The sequence below is a fragment of the Diprion similis genome, chromosome 6 (genome assembly GCF_021155765.1).
Source record: "Diprion similis isolate iyDipSimi1 chromosome 6, iyDipSimi1.1, whole genome shotgun sequence".
Lineage (NCBI taxonomy): Eukaryota > Metazoa > Arthropoda > Insecta > Hymenoptera > Diprionidae > Diprion > Diprion similis.
The window spans coordinates 10,942,864-10,956,123 of NC_060110.1; the positions used below are offsets into that span (position 1 = coordinate 10,942,864).

The following is a 13,260-nucleotide window of genomic DNA, read 5'->3' on the forward strand; positions in this document are numbered from 1 at the left end:
CTATTCAATGAAAATTGACAAGGCATAATGGTAATTGACAGTAACAGAAACAATTACTAATCTTGCGTGCACGTGTATTACGAGCAGAGTTCAAAGAAGTAATTCAAAAATGAAAAGCTATGCAAGAAAAAAGCTTTGATTTTAAGTAACAATTCAATGTGTTGCCGAAGTCAACTTAAATTCAACATGAATGTAGCAAATGTCCTGAATACGTGGAAGAAGCTAGAATTTTGAAAAGTCAGGATTAAATAAAAAAATATTTCGTTAGTTAAATTTTATGTTTGAATGTTTGTTTTTTTTTCTGTTTTGCGGTATTGTCTTTCAAATCTGCCACCCTATAGGCTTTGGCCTACGAGGCCTATCGGTACATCTGGCACTGAATCACTTTATATCTGGATTACTTCAAAAGTATAAGATTCCTCTAATGTAAGTTCTAAACTACTGCAGTTTTGTGAAAATAAATTACAAAATAAAATTTTGTTCATCATCCAAGTGTAGTCAGCTGACGTTGCTATGTATACACTGGGAGAAAACCGTATTAAAGCAATTGGTTTTATGATACTAATAAAATTCAGAAAAATGGGTCTATGTCTTTTTATCATAATACAACTTGGTATAAAAAAGAGCAATAATTTCAGGTAGTACATACAGGAAAGGTCAGGTATGAAAAAATCAATACCAGGAAGTTATTTGGGAGGCCGTATCGAGCCTGCATTTAGAAAAATTGATGCTCAAGCTTGCCACATATAAAGAATATGATATTGCTGCAACAACCATTTTCTTCGAAGTTGAATTTCGCAAGTTACAAGACGTCACCGTAGTTAATATTAATAATAGCTCAGAACCCTGAGAGAATGATGTCGTTACAGTGAATAGATGATCGAGCTAATTGGCTTCAACACAAATTTCCATTCGACCATTTAATCGTATAATTTTACCACCGAAGTGTGAGTATTTTCTCGTAAGTCATACATTCGTCGATATAAACGAAAGAGTAGGCCTGGAATATTACTGACTTTGGGAGATTAACGATAACATACCAAAATCAAGTCACGTGAGAAGTGGGAATTAAATCTATCGTGCAGAGTCATGGAACTACAAATGAACAGTGGATGGAAATTACTAAGCCACTTCTGTCAAGGATTACGCAAATATATAAACGTACGAGCCCCGAGTGAGGACCAGTGTTGACCCCACCAGATCTCGGCGCTGTTTTCTCTTGGATTCTGCAAAGAATTCTGCGGCACCAGTCCTTGCTTAGACGCCCGGCACCTTGGCCGTATTTCGCGGTTTTTTTTCGTACGCCTCTGTGTTAGGATCTGTAATCGAGTGAATTATTCCGACAATAGCAACGATTGGAAGCAGTTCATTTTTCACGCTCCAGTTCACTTCTCTAACGCTGTAAATCAACTGTTAATAAATTTTCCTGCGCGGGATGGTTTTCGAATATTATATTTAAAATCGTAAGACAAGTTGAACGTCTTCACATCGCGAGTTGAAGTTTTCTTTCGTAATTTTAGGATGGAAACCTCCGTGATTACTTAAAAAATCGTTATCAACCTTCTCGTTTAACGATTATTTTACAACACAAATTGATCGCTGTAAACAAAGCTTTTTTCCATCGTGTTTTCATCGACAAATTAAACCCTCGTAAAATTGTTAACGGACAATAAAATACACGCTTCGGTAGAAAATCAATATGGCACTGTTAAATATGTGCAGTGTCGTGTTGTATTTAGTAATTTTAACTACCATGTGCGTTGAAAAAGGATCAGCGACATCGGAAACAATGGAGCGAACGCTTCCGGCTTACGCCATCGCGTTGAGGGGTAGTTTGCTAAATTCTAGCTTATGTCATGAAGATCTGGAAGTCTTCAGGACCGCCGTGGACCAACACAAGCTATGGGCATTGAAAAGTTAGTATATTGCTTGACATGTGACATAAAAACCAGATATGCAGGAATTAACATGAACACTTATCATCAAAGACTTTAACATGGTGTAGCAGCTAGAGTAGAATATTATTTAATATTCTGTTTATATTGTAAATGAGCAAATTGATAATTTCTTGTACCGTGGTGAAATATTTTTAGAGCGAATTAAGATATGATTCGACTTTGAGGAGAAAGCTTTCATAATAAAATCGCGGCAGTCTCCACGTAAGTTTGTTTGAATATTTGAACAGAGTAAGGTGTTCGAATGACCGCGAGGTCGTCGGCGTATATTGACAGAGTTAAAAGTGAAACGATGGAACGAGACTCTCGGAAAGTAGAATTCTACGAAGTGTTACAATCGATTGTAGGTAGAATCCGGAAACCGGATATAATGAATCGAAAATTTCATCATCATTAGCTACCCAAGCATCCTAAGAAGTCCGGCAGGGCCATTGGGATCCAATTAATGCAGATCAACTTTCACGCCTTGTGCAGTTACGCAAGTAACTTGTTTTTCCAGGACGCTAGATAGTCCATTACACCTTATTCGCCGTATTTTTGTTTTCACGCAAACGTCAAAACAGGATATACAGAGTGAAAGAGAGAGTGAAAGAGGGTCAGCAAACGTGGAATGCGCGTAGGAAAGTGAATGCATACCTGTAGTTGCATAATCGGCTTGAATCGCAAACAAATGATCCAGACGTAATACGCTGAATTTCACATAATAACACAGCCCGCGGTGTCTCGTAATGTACCCAGCTTCATCTACCCGGGATTATACGGAATACCGTTGAATTTTTTTCCCACACAATACTAAACCATTTCTTCCACTATGTATACCCATATAATATTATACATATATCTAAAATATCATACATGCATACGCCTAAGTCACTTTCGTTTCATGCAATTACTCAACAAATTCCCATACCTGGACATTCAAATGTTGGTCAGTTGATAAAATCTCGAAGTGTTATTGTAGTTAACTTTCTACAAATATGGTTCTACATTCAGTCAGAAGTATGGTGTACTGAACGATCTGAATAAAAATTGAAAAACACGTAATTGAAATGACAATTTCACGCGCAGTGCTGGACTCCAGTGGGGCCGCCAAACCAGGCTTCATTTATGGCAATAATTATTGGCTGGGTAGCAGAAGCCAGTGCCAAGATACGTCCAATACGAATCCGTTGATCATCGCCGACGAGGAACTTCGAAATAACTCCAAGTACCGAGATCCGGAACAGGAATATCCACCCTTTGGGCTTAACTACTTTGTAACACATTTCCGTCATAATAGCACTCTTCAGTATCACGTCAAATTACCCAACGAAGTTAGTACCTTAATATATCCGAAACCACAAACCGCACCTACATGCAATTTATTCCTCTGATGGTCCGCTTTCATCTTTTTCTACCAGGATCTAATCACATTAGGACTGTGTCTGCCAGCGTCTTGTTCGTCGAAAGAGTTGAGTCTGATTTTGAAGAAACTATTCCAAGAAAGAACGCTTCTAGCTGGAAATCTGTACTCTGCCGATTTCAAGTTGTTGGAAGTCAGAGATCTCAATGACGATCATCTGTGGCTGGTGGACGGAGAAATAATTATTGTTGCGTGAGTAACGTTTTCTAATGGTGATGCACTTCAGGCTCGATGTCCTCGGGGATGATTAACGTAGTAAAATTATAAAAATACTACAATTTTTCACGAGTTTCCCTTCTCAGAACATTTCTAGTCCTCACTATTGGCCTGGTAATTGTCGGAACATCTTACGATGTACTCGTCTATCAAAAGCAGATACGGGCCAAAAAAATATCTTCAAATAACAACAACGAGTGCTGCTGTGAGTTGATTTTAACGTATACTACCGATATGACCATGTATTTAAATGCAAGTTCTTCCTGCACCGTAGAGCCACGAATATTGTCGCTCGAAATATGTAGTTATTTTCTTTAAATGTGCTATGAAATGATATTATAACTTATGTTATAGACGAGAAAAAAACAGCGAACACGACAGAGTCTGCGGTTGTTCTTCCAGAATTCAAACAGAGTACCTTAGCAAAATTTATACTATGCTTTTCGTGTTATACCAACACAAAGATCATATTTGATACAAAATTGGGCCCTGACGCTATACCTCCTATTCACGGTCTCAGATTTTTGGGAATGATGTGGATCGTCATGATACACACGATATTTTACATGACCGATTACGCCGGTGAGTCATTCTTGCGTTAGCTTATGTCGCCAGAACTAGATGCGATTCGTGTTTCAAGACTATGCAAAACGAAACATGATTTTTCATTCAAGTTGTATCCAACACCGATTTAGATCTGTATGCTTGTTAATTGTAGATAATAAGCCCTGGGCATGGCGAAAGGCTGAAGGATTTGCAGTTCAGATAATAAGCAACTCAACTCTGTCAGTTGACACGTTCTTCTTCATGAGTGGATTTTTAGTCTCTTACTTGTATTTGAACTCCAACAAAGGCAAGAAAGAGGATAACAAGTCGGTCGATTATGTAGGCAAAGTAAATGATTTTGCCCTCACTGTTCTGAAAAGATTCATTAGGTAAGCATCCGTACGTCATATTTGCTCCATGAAAGAAGAACATACAGATTGTGAACTGTAAGCTTGGGTTTCCTTTCACGAATACACAAGCGATCCTTTTTTTGTATTTCGTATCGGCGCATTTTGTAATACCATAGTGCGAACAATTTTAAATGCTGAGAAAAAAATCAAATTTGAATTTAGTATACCGTTTGGGTTAAGTAAATTTCGATATTCCCGTTATCATTGACATTAAATAAGTGTAAGATAAAACCTTACAGGTTGACTCCAGCCTATATGATGGTATTGGGTATATTGCAAATAAATGCTGGTTGGTACGGAAAGACATCGCAATTCTACATGACGGAAAGGCCACAAGAAGTTTGCGCCAAGTACTGGTGGCGAAATATTCTGTACATCAATAATCTTTTCGGCAGAGAAACAATGGTATAAAATAAAGACGAATAGACATTATTCACCATCCATAGTCGTTTGTAAAAAGTTGATCATGATATGTGATTAAATTTCTATTTATCCGATTATTCGTCGTTGAGGTAATACAAATTATGGTTTTATATAACATATTATTCAAATTTGTATTTCACAGTGCATGACCTGGAGCTGGTACTTGTCGAATGACATGCAGTTTTTCGTCATTGCAACATTCACGTTGATTTTATCGTCAGTGTAAGTGGGATAAATACAGTATTTTTCAAAATAAATAATGTTAGTATAAATGTTACACTTTTGTTTGAAAATAATTTGCATCATTTGCGTTACAGATTTTTCTACACTGCAGTTGGTGTGTTGACATTTCTTCTGATTTCCTCCACAGTTTTAACCGGATATATTTCATATATTTACGAATATGTACCAACGTAAGTGTATACCTTACTCAAACAAGATCGTTTTCCGTTGACTTGATAAATATACGTTCCCATCCGGTCACAAGACCGGATAAGCTTAGATTTAATAGTATTATAATACTAATAAACTGTAGATGATCGTTGGGTGAAATTTTAGCATATCACGGTAAGACCGTGTCGTTCAATTGCGGCGATATTAGAGGTCCATACAACGTTTATGAATCAGCGGAAACAAAATTCGGTAGTTAACTACGAAATTCGTGGTATTATACATGTTTGGATAAACATTAATTTTCGTCCAATTCCTCTTAGTAAGGAAAAAATTGGAGAAACTGATCAGCATAATTTTGTTTGACCCGTCGGAACTAAAACTTGTCGATGCCGAACGCGAGACGATTTAGGTTTCCGTCCAAGTTTTTGAGCCCCGCTATATGCGACACGGCAAGGTTTGGTAAAAGAAAAACATGAAAACAATGGAATGTTAACATTCAAAATTTCAGGATTTCTTGAAGAAGAAAAGCTCTACAACTTCTGCTGGAAAATGAGATTTTTTTGTTGTTTTTATAGAATGGACGCGCAGTACAACATGTTAGACATTTTATATGATCCACCTTGGACGAGAATTGGACCTTACATAATTGGAGTTGGAACGGCATATATATTGATAAAATTGAACAAGAAACTGGATGTGAAAAAGGTGAGTTTTGAGTAAAGCCATATAGATAGGATAATTCTGGGTGAGATGGCCAAAGTTAAGAGATTAAGAGTTAAGAGATGACTCACAGTATAATTTCTCGTGCACTTTACTGTGTTGGTCTGTACTGCATGGCCATCTCTTACCTACGGCCATCTCACCGGAATTACCCTATTAATGTCCGATACGTCGAGTATTCACTATTGAAGTATTACTCGTCATTACACCAGATGATCTCAGAACTGACATGATAGAAAATGAAAACTAGAGTTAAAACTTACAGAGAACCATCGTCCTGGGTTGGTGCCTTGGCAGTTTGTGCAACATATCAGTCCTCTTTGGTTTATGGGAGAGACACATTTCTGTGCTAACGTCAGCGTTTTACGTTGCCCTGAGCAGAACCGTATGGGCCATAGGGATTGCATGGCTTATAATAGCGTGCAGCACAAATCACGGCGGTGAATACATTAAATCTTCAAATCATATTGTTATACGATTTAAATATTATAATGTAACTCTGAATTTTTCTTTCGTCAGGAATCATCAACACAATCCTTTCATACAAGGTTTTTGTACCGCTGAGCAGGCTGACGTACTGCGCCTATCTTTTAAATCCATTTCTCATCAACTCGGTGTATCTTCATGCAGAAACGCCGATACACGTGGATTTTCTGCCTAATGTAAGTAGATGTGTGATCCACTGTTAGGGTTGCACAGGAAAAAGTTTATCTAAACAAACGAATTATTTAATCTGTAACATTGTGATTCATATTTCAAGGCATCGATCTTCCTCGGGAACTTCGTCATCACGTACTTCTGTGCTTACACATTGTCATTGCTGTTTGAAACTCCCATTGTGCTATTGATGAGAATGCTAATCACATGTATGGAGAGAAAAAGATGAGACTTCTATTGTTGTCTCGTTTTATGTACATTGTATAAGTTACCGTTAAATATTATTATTTTTACGAGAATCTGTGAATTTTTAGTCGGATGCTAGATTGTTTGATAATAAAAAATCGAAAAAAAAACTAACAATATGCAAACTCTATAAACATTATTGTACCAGGATTGAAATAATTTAGAAGGGTGAAGGTTGATGTTTAGGTACAATCCTAAAATGGAATTCCTATTGTATTTATCACTGCGAAAAACTTCACCTCGAAAAAAAAATTCTCTTCTTCTTCAAAACACATTTTATCATACACACGACTATTGCTTAGTATTTTCCAATATGCGTGTACACTTACTCCTCCCGGTAAATAGACTTATTCCTCCCGGTGAAACTCGCTGAAATATTGTGATGTTAAACAACGATTGAATAGCTACAATTTATTATTTATTAACGCGTACTTTATACAAAGTTAGAGGTCAGAGTTGAATTTAAAGATTAAAGATTGGCCACTATGGGTATCAGTCAAAGTGGTAGTTCTATGTGTATATCGCATACCATTATGTGCAGAGGTTCAGTATTTCATGAAGAAGGTAGTTGAAGCCTAAGAATCATTTACAAAATTGTGATGAAGGAAACGAAAGTTAGGTGGCAGATTATGAGTGAACTGGAGAATGTATTCTAGGAGGTGCTGGTGATGTGAGCGATCTATTCGCCCGCGTCGCTTGTTCACGACGACATTCTTCCGCCTTCTTTTCGAGTTGCTCTTTTAGGACTAGAAGTTCCCGCGTGCGTTGATATACAGGATCCTAAAGATTTTTACAAGATATTAAAATTGAATTTCATCTATATCTTATGAACTATCGGTTGATCTTTCAAACTTCCGTAATATGAACAAGAAAAAGAGATATACTTTACTCATGGATGGATAGCGAATGCTTGAAATTACCTGTTGCCTCATACTGGGATTCCATCTGCAGTAAAGACGTTTCCACAATTTGATATGCCTCATACTCGCAATTGGCATTAGTACTAACTGATGCAGAGGACCTGCCCAGTAGAGTGGATTTTGGTATAAAGATAGTTGGCTGTTCGTGTACGACCAGAGTGATACTGTTCTTTGTTTTAGTTGCTCTTGAACTCTTTCTCGATCGCTGTAAAGAGTCAATTACAGTAATTGCAGTCAATCAAAGTATAATGTAGGTACGAATGGCAGAGACACATGTGACGAAAAAAAAATTTGTGCCGTTACCTGTTGAATAGGAAGGTACCAAATCTACATGAGTAAAGATGGTCGAGTATGGTAATTAAAAAGTGCTCATTGAATTGAAATGCATTAGGAAATTGCTGAGATATTTGCCAGACGCAGTCTATGAACTGTAGAAATACCGGCGACCTGTCGGCATCACTGTGATGCTCATCTCCATGGCCGATTCTCTAGAAAAAAGAAAAGAAAAAATAACAGGGAAATATGACGAATGAATATTTAAAGGATGTTCAAATATTTGTTCCAGTAATTTATGTAATAAAAATACCTACTTGTTGAAACTTGTGTCCAAAGCTAAGCCATTCTTTTTCTACAAGGACTTCAAAGCCTCGAATTGTTCGATAGTACGGATCCAGCATCAACATTGCTAATGCTGTAAGCTGTGATATGAAATAAAGTGAATTACAGTGGCCGAAATTTAGAATGTGCAGGTGTATTTTTTTTTTTTAATCTGCATACTTGTAATAAGCACATTACCTGTGCAGTTCTATCCCAACCATCAGAACAGTGGACCAATACTGATGTTTTGTGATTTTCTACTTTATCAACTATTCGCAAAGCTCCAGCTAATATACATTTAATATGTTTCAGCCAATACGTAGATTCTATACCAGAGAGCCATCTGGTTTCGTCAATTACTGGAAAACACAATTCTGAAAAATAACAAATATTGCTAGATTATTACAGGAATTACTAGGAATAATTGCAGGTTACGAGGAGTAATGAATTGACATTCGAATAATTATTTAGAGATATGTTTGGAAATGTTTTATCACCAAAATGTTTTATATAACATAAAAAATCAATGCATATGAACAGTACCCTTTAATTTTCGCAAACTTTCCCTCATTACGTGAATGTTGTGTATGTCTAGAAAGACAAGCTCTGCATTTTGGTATGCATCTTCGCTTTCGTAACCGCCTCCCTTTGCCTTGTTGGCAGTTGCATTGGCACTAGGCCTGGCATCCATGATAAAAAGTTTATGACTTTGAGCATTGGCGTCCATTATGAGTTGAACATATCTTTCATCCTCACGGCTTCTTTTTCCACCAACGCCAACTAGCGGTTGTGCACATCGTGTTATAGTAGCTTGACTTTCCGGATGAATCCAAGAAAGAACAGGTAATCTGCCACGGCTACGGAATGCTGCAGCAGCTTGCAAATCTTCGTCTGTTGCCGCAGCTGGTACTGCCCATACGGCTGGATAGCTATCGCACAACGAATAGGTGTCATTTATTTTTGATATTTTCCACATATCGTTGTTAACTCCCTGAAACATTGTATATTACAGACAAGAATATCAGAATATTTGCTTTCTCCTAAAATTTAACAAATGAGAAAAATATGACAACATTACCATTCTCTTCAGTTCAGCAATCGGTTCGTAAACATTCCAGCCATTTTCTGAAAATGTCTCGGAATACTGGAAAGCGAAAAGTGGCAGCTTGTGCGAAAGCGGAAACGAGTACTGTTGTAATTTCTCAAATACATTTCGTCTTGAGTGATTTTCCTGCTTGTGTGCAAACTTCAGATTTCTCATATCTTTACAGAACACTTCAATCCCATAGGAATTTTCTCCTCTACTAGATGCACCTCCAACTTTTTCAATTCGACTGACAACGCCTAACGGTACTTCGACCACATAAGGTGTTTCTCGGTCTATACTCTTAAAATATAACTTATAATTGGTTACACTAAGTATGCCTCTCGCAGGACCTGAATATGGGCAGAGGTAGGTAACTTCGCGAGCTTGTCCATGCACATGTTCTCCACTGAATAGCGGTGGTCCTGTGTCGCTACCAGACAAATTCTGAAAAAATTATAGTAATTTAGATATCTGACAGAAGATGTCTCGATTAAGATTAACTCAAGTCTAGTTGTAAACCAAAGTTTACACCGTTACAGGGAAAAATACGTCTACTTACTTTAAAAAAAATGAGCAACTGAATTACATTTCACACAGTTTGACGCAAATATGATGGAAAAAATAGTAAAATTCTATTACTAGTCTTAATCTGATCATCCCTAACAAGTCACAAGGAACAATAATGAAATGCAGAAGAAACTGAAATTATATTGCAATAATGACATCATGCGGTCCTCAAATGAAAAACACTTGAATAATGATATTATTGACGGACGAATGAGTAATAAACAGATTTGTAGCAAAAATTAAATTGCCTCTTGCCCAATGTGCAACATCAATGAAAAGCATTCATTAGCACGGATTTTAACTATCAGTATCAATACCTCACTCCGTTGCTCTTGAGTTTCTTTCTTTGCTTCTAAAGCAGAAACAATATTATTATCTGTTGACGTCGAGCTTGTTGAAAAGCTTTTGGAGTGCGATGCCTTATCCCAACATTCCTATAGTCGCAAAAGGCACGGTACTTTGTATACTCAATTTCATTGTAACGAAGTCAGGCAAAATCAAAATTCAAAATACAAATATAAAAATTTTAGACTAAAAGTAGAAATATATACACAGTTGCAGTTTTTTTGAAATTAATTCATTGCCATCAGCGTTTTTTTTCAATTGCGGCATCTATTTATTCATTACAATGAAATGGTAATATGAATGTCTTACCGACTCCTGTCCAATTTTGGAGTTGAGTGAGCTGCTTTTACTGTCCGAGTTAAGAGAATCTGAACTAGCATTCTTTGAATTGTTTTTTTCAACATTCAAGAGTTCAGCACTACCCCTTTTTTCCATGCTTGTAGCAAGTATGGCATCCACTATCTCCAAAATAATCGAACTGGTGTTAGGTGCATCTAAAGTGTTCTTCAAATCTGTGGGGGTGTTAATATCAGTCAATTTCTTAACATCGTTATCATCTGTGAAGGATTGATCTTCATGTATCGCTTCAAGGGACATGGAAGGAAGTATATGTTCAAGGGTCTCCGATGACGGAGGATCGGGAGGAGGGTCTTCAACTTTTGGATATTGGGCTCTGATTTGTGGAGAAGTTGTGGTCGCATGAAGTTCTGAGACTTGAAACTGTGTTGAATTTTCATCTAACGTGTGATATTGATAAGCAAGTTTTCCGTAAAGATTATTTGATTCTTCTACTGGCGTTACAATGTTTTCACGTTCCATTAGGAAGAATGCAATGTTCTTTATAGGCGAAGAATCTCGTCTGTAAATCAAAGTCTTACTTTCAAACAAGTATGGCAATTATTAATGTGAATTAGTGGTTGTATTACAAGCTGGATTTTTTTTCAGTGGCATATTTGAAGAAGCTGCCATTTATTTTGAGATAAAACAAATTGTCAAGTAATCTAATCACACGTAAACGAGGAACTATGTTAGTGAATTGAAAACTCCAGTGACTAAGATTCTCTACCACGATAAGCAGTATTCTAACATCTGCGATTCGATTGACGTTAGGATCTCTTTAAGCATGAGAATTGTTTAGTGTTGCCAATACGAAGGATGAATTATCCGAGAAAGATTTTACACATGATAAACGTTGCCTATATCGCATGTGTGAATGGCCATAAATTATATAGTCGAAAACAATAAACGTCTGAATATCAGTCAAGCATTGCTCACATGACGAGTGAGGCGCGGGTATTTAGGATTGGCTAGAGCCACACCCACAATAATTAACGGGTATTCCTGGTTTGCAATGCAAAATCGTAAATAGTTTTACGAAACGGGTAAAAACTGAATCATGATAGAACTAACCTCCACAAAGCGTGGTCACATCGACGATTTTTATGGAAGATCGGCCTGACAGTTCGATTTGTGTTTGACAGGAGCGGCCATGCTGGCATTTACGTTCACTCCAGATATGCAGATGGCGACACCTGCTAGACGCGATTCCGCCTCCTATTTGGCGCAAACCACTGTTATAGTATATTCAAATTCGTTTCAAGCACGGTCAAGTCTGAAAAAGTCTGCTTTGCTGTTTCAACGTTAAGTTTTCACACAATCAAAATAGTACGTCTTGTACTGTATTTGCGTGGACATTAATTCCGAGTTATTGACAATTCGAATTGAAGTTGTGTTCCGGAGAAGCTGAGTTTTCTGGAGTTGAGAAATATGAGTAATACTTCAGACTTTCTGAAACCAATCTAGTTTATTTGAAAAATCTCAAACAGTTTCAAATTGAAATGTTGTGCATATTTTAATCTTTACGATCACCATCTTTTAATAAGAAATTAGGAATATTCCATTAGAATATTTCTCTGTTCATGTATACTTCGTACTGCAGGAGGCTTAATTAGTTCAGCTAAGAATAATGATCTGAGAAGTTTGTATTAGCCGAAGGTGCATTTTCAAACCGATCAATCTTGCTGAAAAAACGAATAATCCAGATTTGTCATTATAAAATTCAAAGTCTGCGAAAAAATTAATTCTATGCGAAAATAATGACAACATGATTGAATCTGTGTTTTTAACATATATGAAAAAGTAACAGTGTAGTTTCAACATTGGAATAAGACATACCTATTGTAATTGTTCAACGCGGATTATCGGTCATTAGATTATCGCATACAATTTCCGGGATCCTTGACACCTCTGAACGTTACAGAATGTACAGATTATACTGAAAATGTATATCAGAATCATGTATATGGATACGACGGCGACGTGTATTAATATCCATAACTATACATTGGTATACATATGCAGATTTTAGTTACAGAGGTGACGGATCATGTTATATACAACGTGAGCTATATTATATTTTAATTTCTAAGACCAAGAGAATTTGAATATGTATTACTTCGACGGACAATGGGATTGCGACTCTATTCTAAGCCGTCCGCGCGGGGTATCGCAAAAACGCGACTCTCCATCTCGGGGATCACCTTGACGAAAAGAATACATTACTTCCGCGGTAGGATTATACTTTAAAAAATATTCTTCTTATACCACGCGGAAGTGGATACACATGTTATAATCTCCAACGCTGTGAACAATTAACTGTGACAGTTAATCCGGCACCCTGTTAGCAACCGTACATAGTATATCACGTGTCACGATTAATTTTTAAACGTACAAACTTGTTTTATACCGACTAATTCTAATTGAAAGACTACATTGA

General features: G+C 36.9%; 2 protein-coding genes across 6 annotated transcripts; one reads left to right on the forward strand and one right to left on the reverse strand.

Annotated features, from left to right (window-relative positions):
- Positions 1-1,243: 1,243 nt before the first annotated feature.
- On the forward strand, positions 1,244-7,046 carry LOC124407369 (nose resistant to fluoxetine protein 6-like). Of its 2 annotated transcripts, none has more exons than XM_046883447.1 (13): positions 1,244-1,916; positions 3,024-3,268; positions 3,356-3,549; positions 3,660-3,778; positions 3,928-4,155; positions 4,292-4,508; positions 4,769-4,934; positions 5,095-5,174; positions 5,270-5,365; positions 5,921-6,050; positions 6,331-6,505; positions 6,585-6,727; positions 6,826-7,046. In XM_046883447.1, exons 1-13 carry the CDS (start codon positions 1,700-1,702, stop codon positions 6,949-6,951), a joined length of 2,136 nt encoding a protein of 711 aa, XP_046739403.1. In that variant the 5' UTR covers positions 1,244-1,699; the 3' UTR covers positions 6,952-7,046. The 2 variants fall into 2 exon arrangements, with proteins under 2 accessions (XP_046739403.1, XP_046739404.1); XM_046883448.1 differs by lacking the exon at positions 1,244-1,916 and adding an exon at positions 2,209-2,302.
- A 323-nt stretch (positions 7,047-7,369) lies between these two features.
- LOC124407370 (myotubularin-related protein 2) lies at positions 7,370-12,046 on the reverse strand. Of its 4 annotated transcripts, none has more exons than XM_046883451.1 (10): positions 11,895-12,046; positions 10,794-10,996; positions 10,457-10,573; positions 9,564-10,016; positions 9,029-9,476; positions 8,684-8,859; positions 8,479-8,586; positions 8,192-8,376; positions 7,889-8,093; positions 7,370-7,748 (listed from the first exon to the last, which is right to left on the reverse strand). In XM_046883451.1, the coding sequence occupies exons 2-10, from the start codon at positions 10,917-10,919 to the stop codon at positions 7,596-7,598; spliced, it is 1,971 nt and encodes a 656-aa protein (XP_046739407.1). In that variant the 5' UTR covers positions 10,920-10,996; positions 11,895-12,046; the 3' UTR covers positions 7,370-7,595. The 4 variants fall into 4 exon arrangements, with proteins under 4 accessions (XP_046739407.1, XP_046739408.1, XP_046739405.1 ...); XM_046883452.1 differs by having other exon boundaries at positions 10,794-11,041; XM_046883449.1 differs by lacking the exon at positions 11,895-12,046 and adding an exon at positions 11,681-11,866.
- Positions 12,047-13,260: the final 1,214 nt, after the last annotated feature.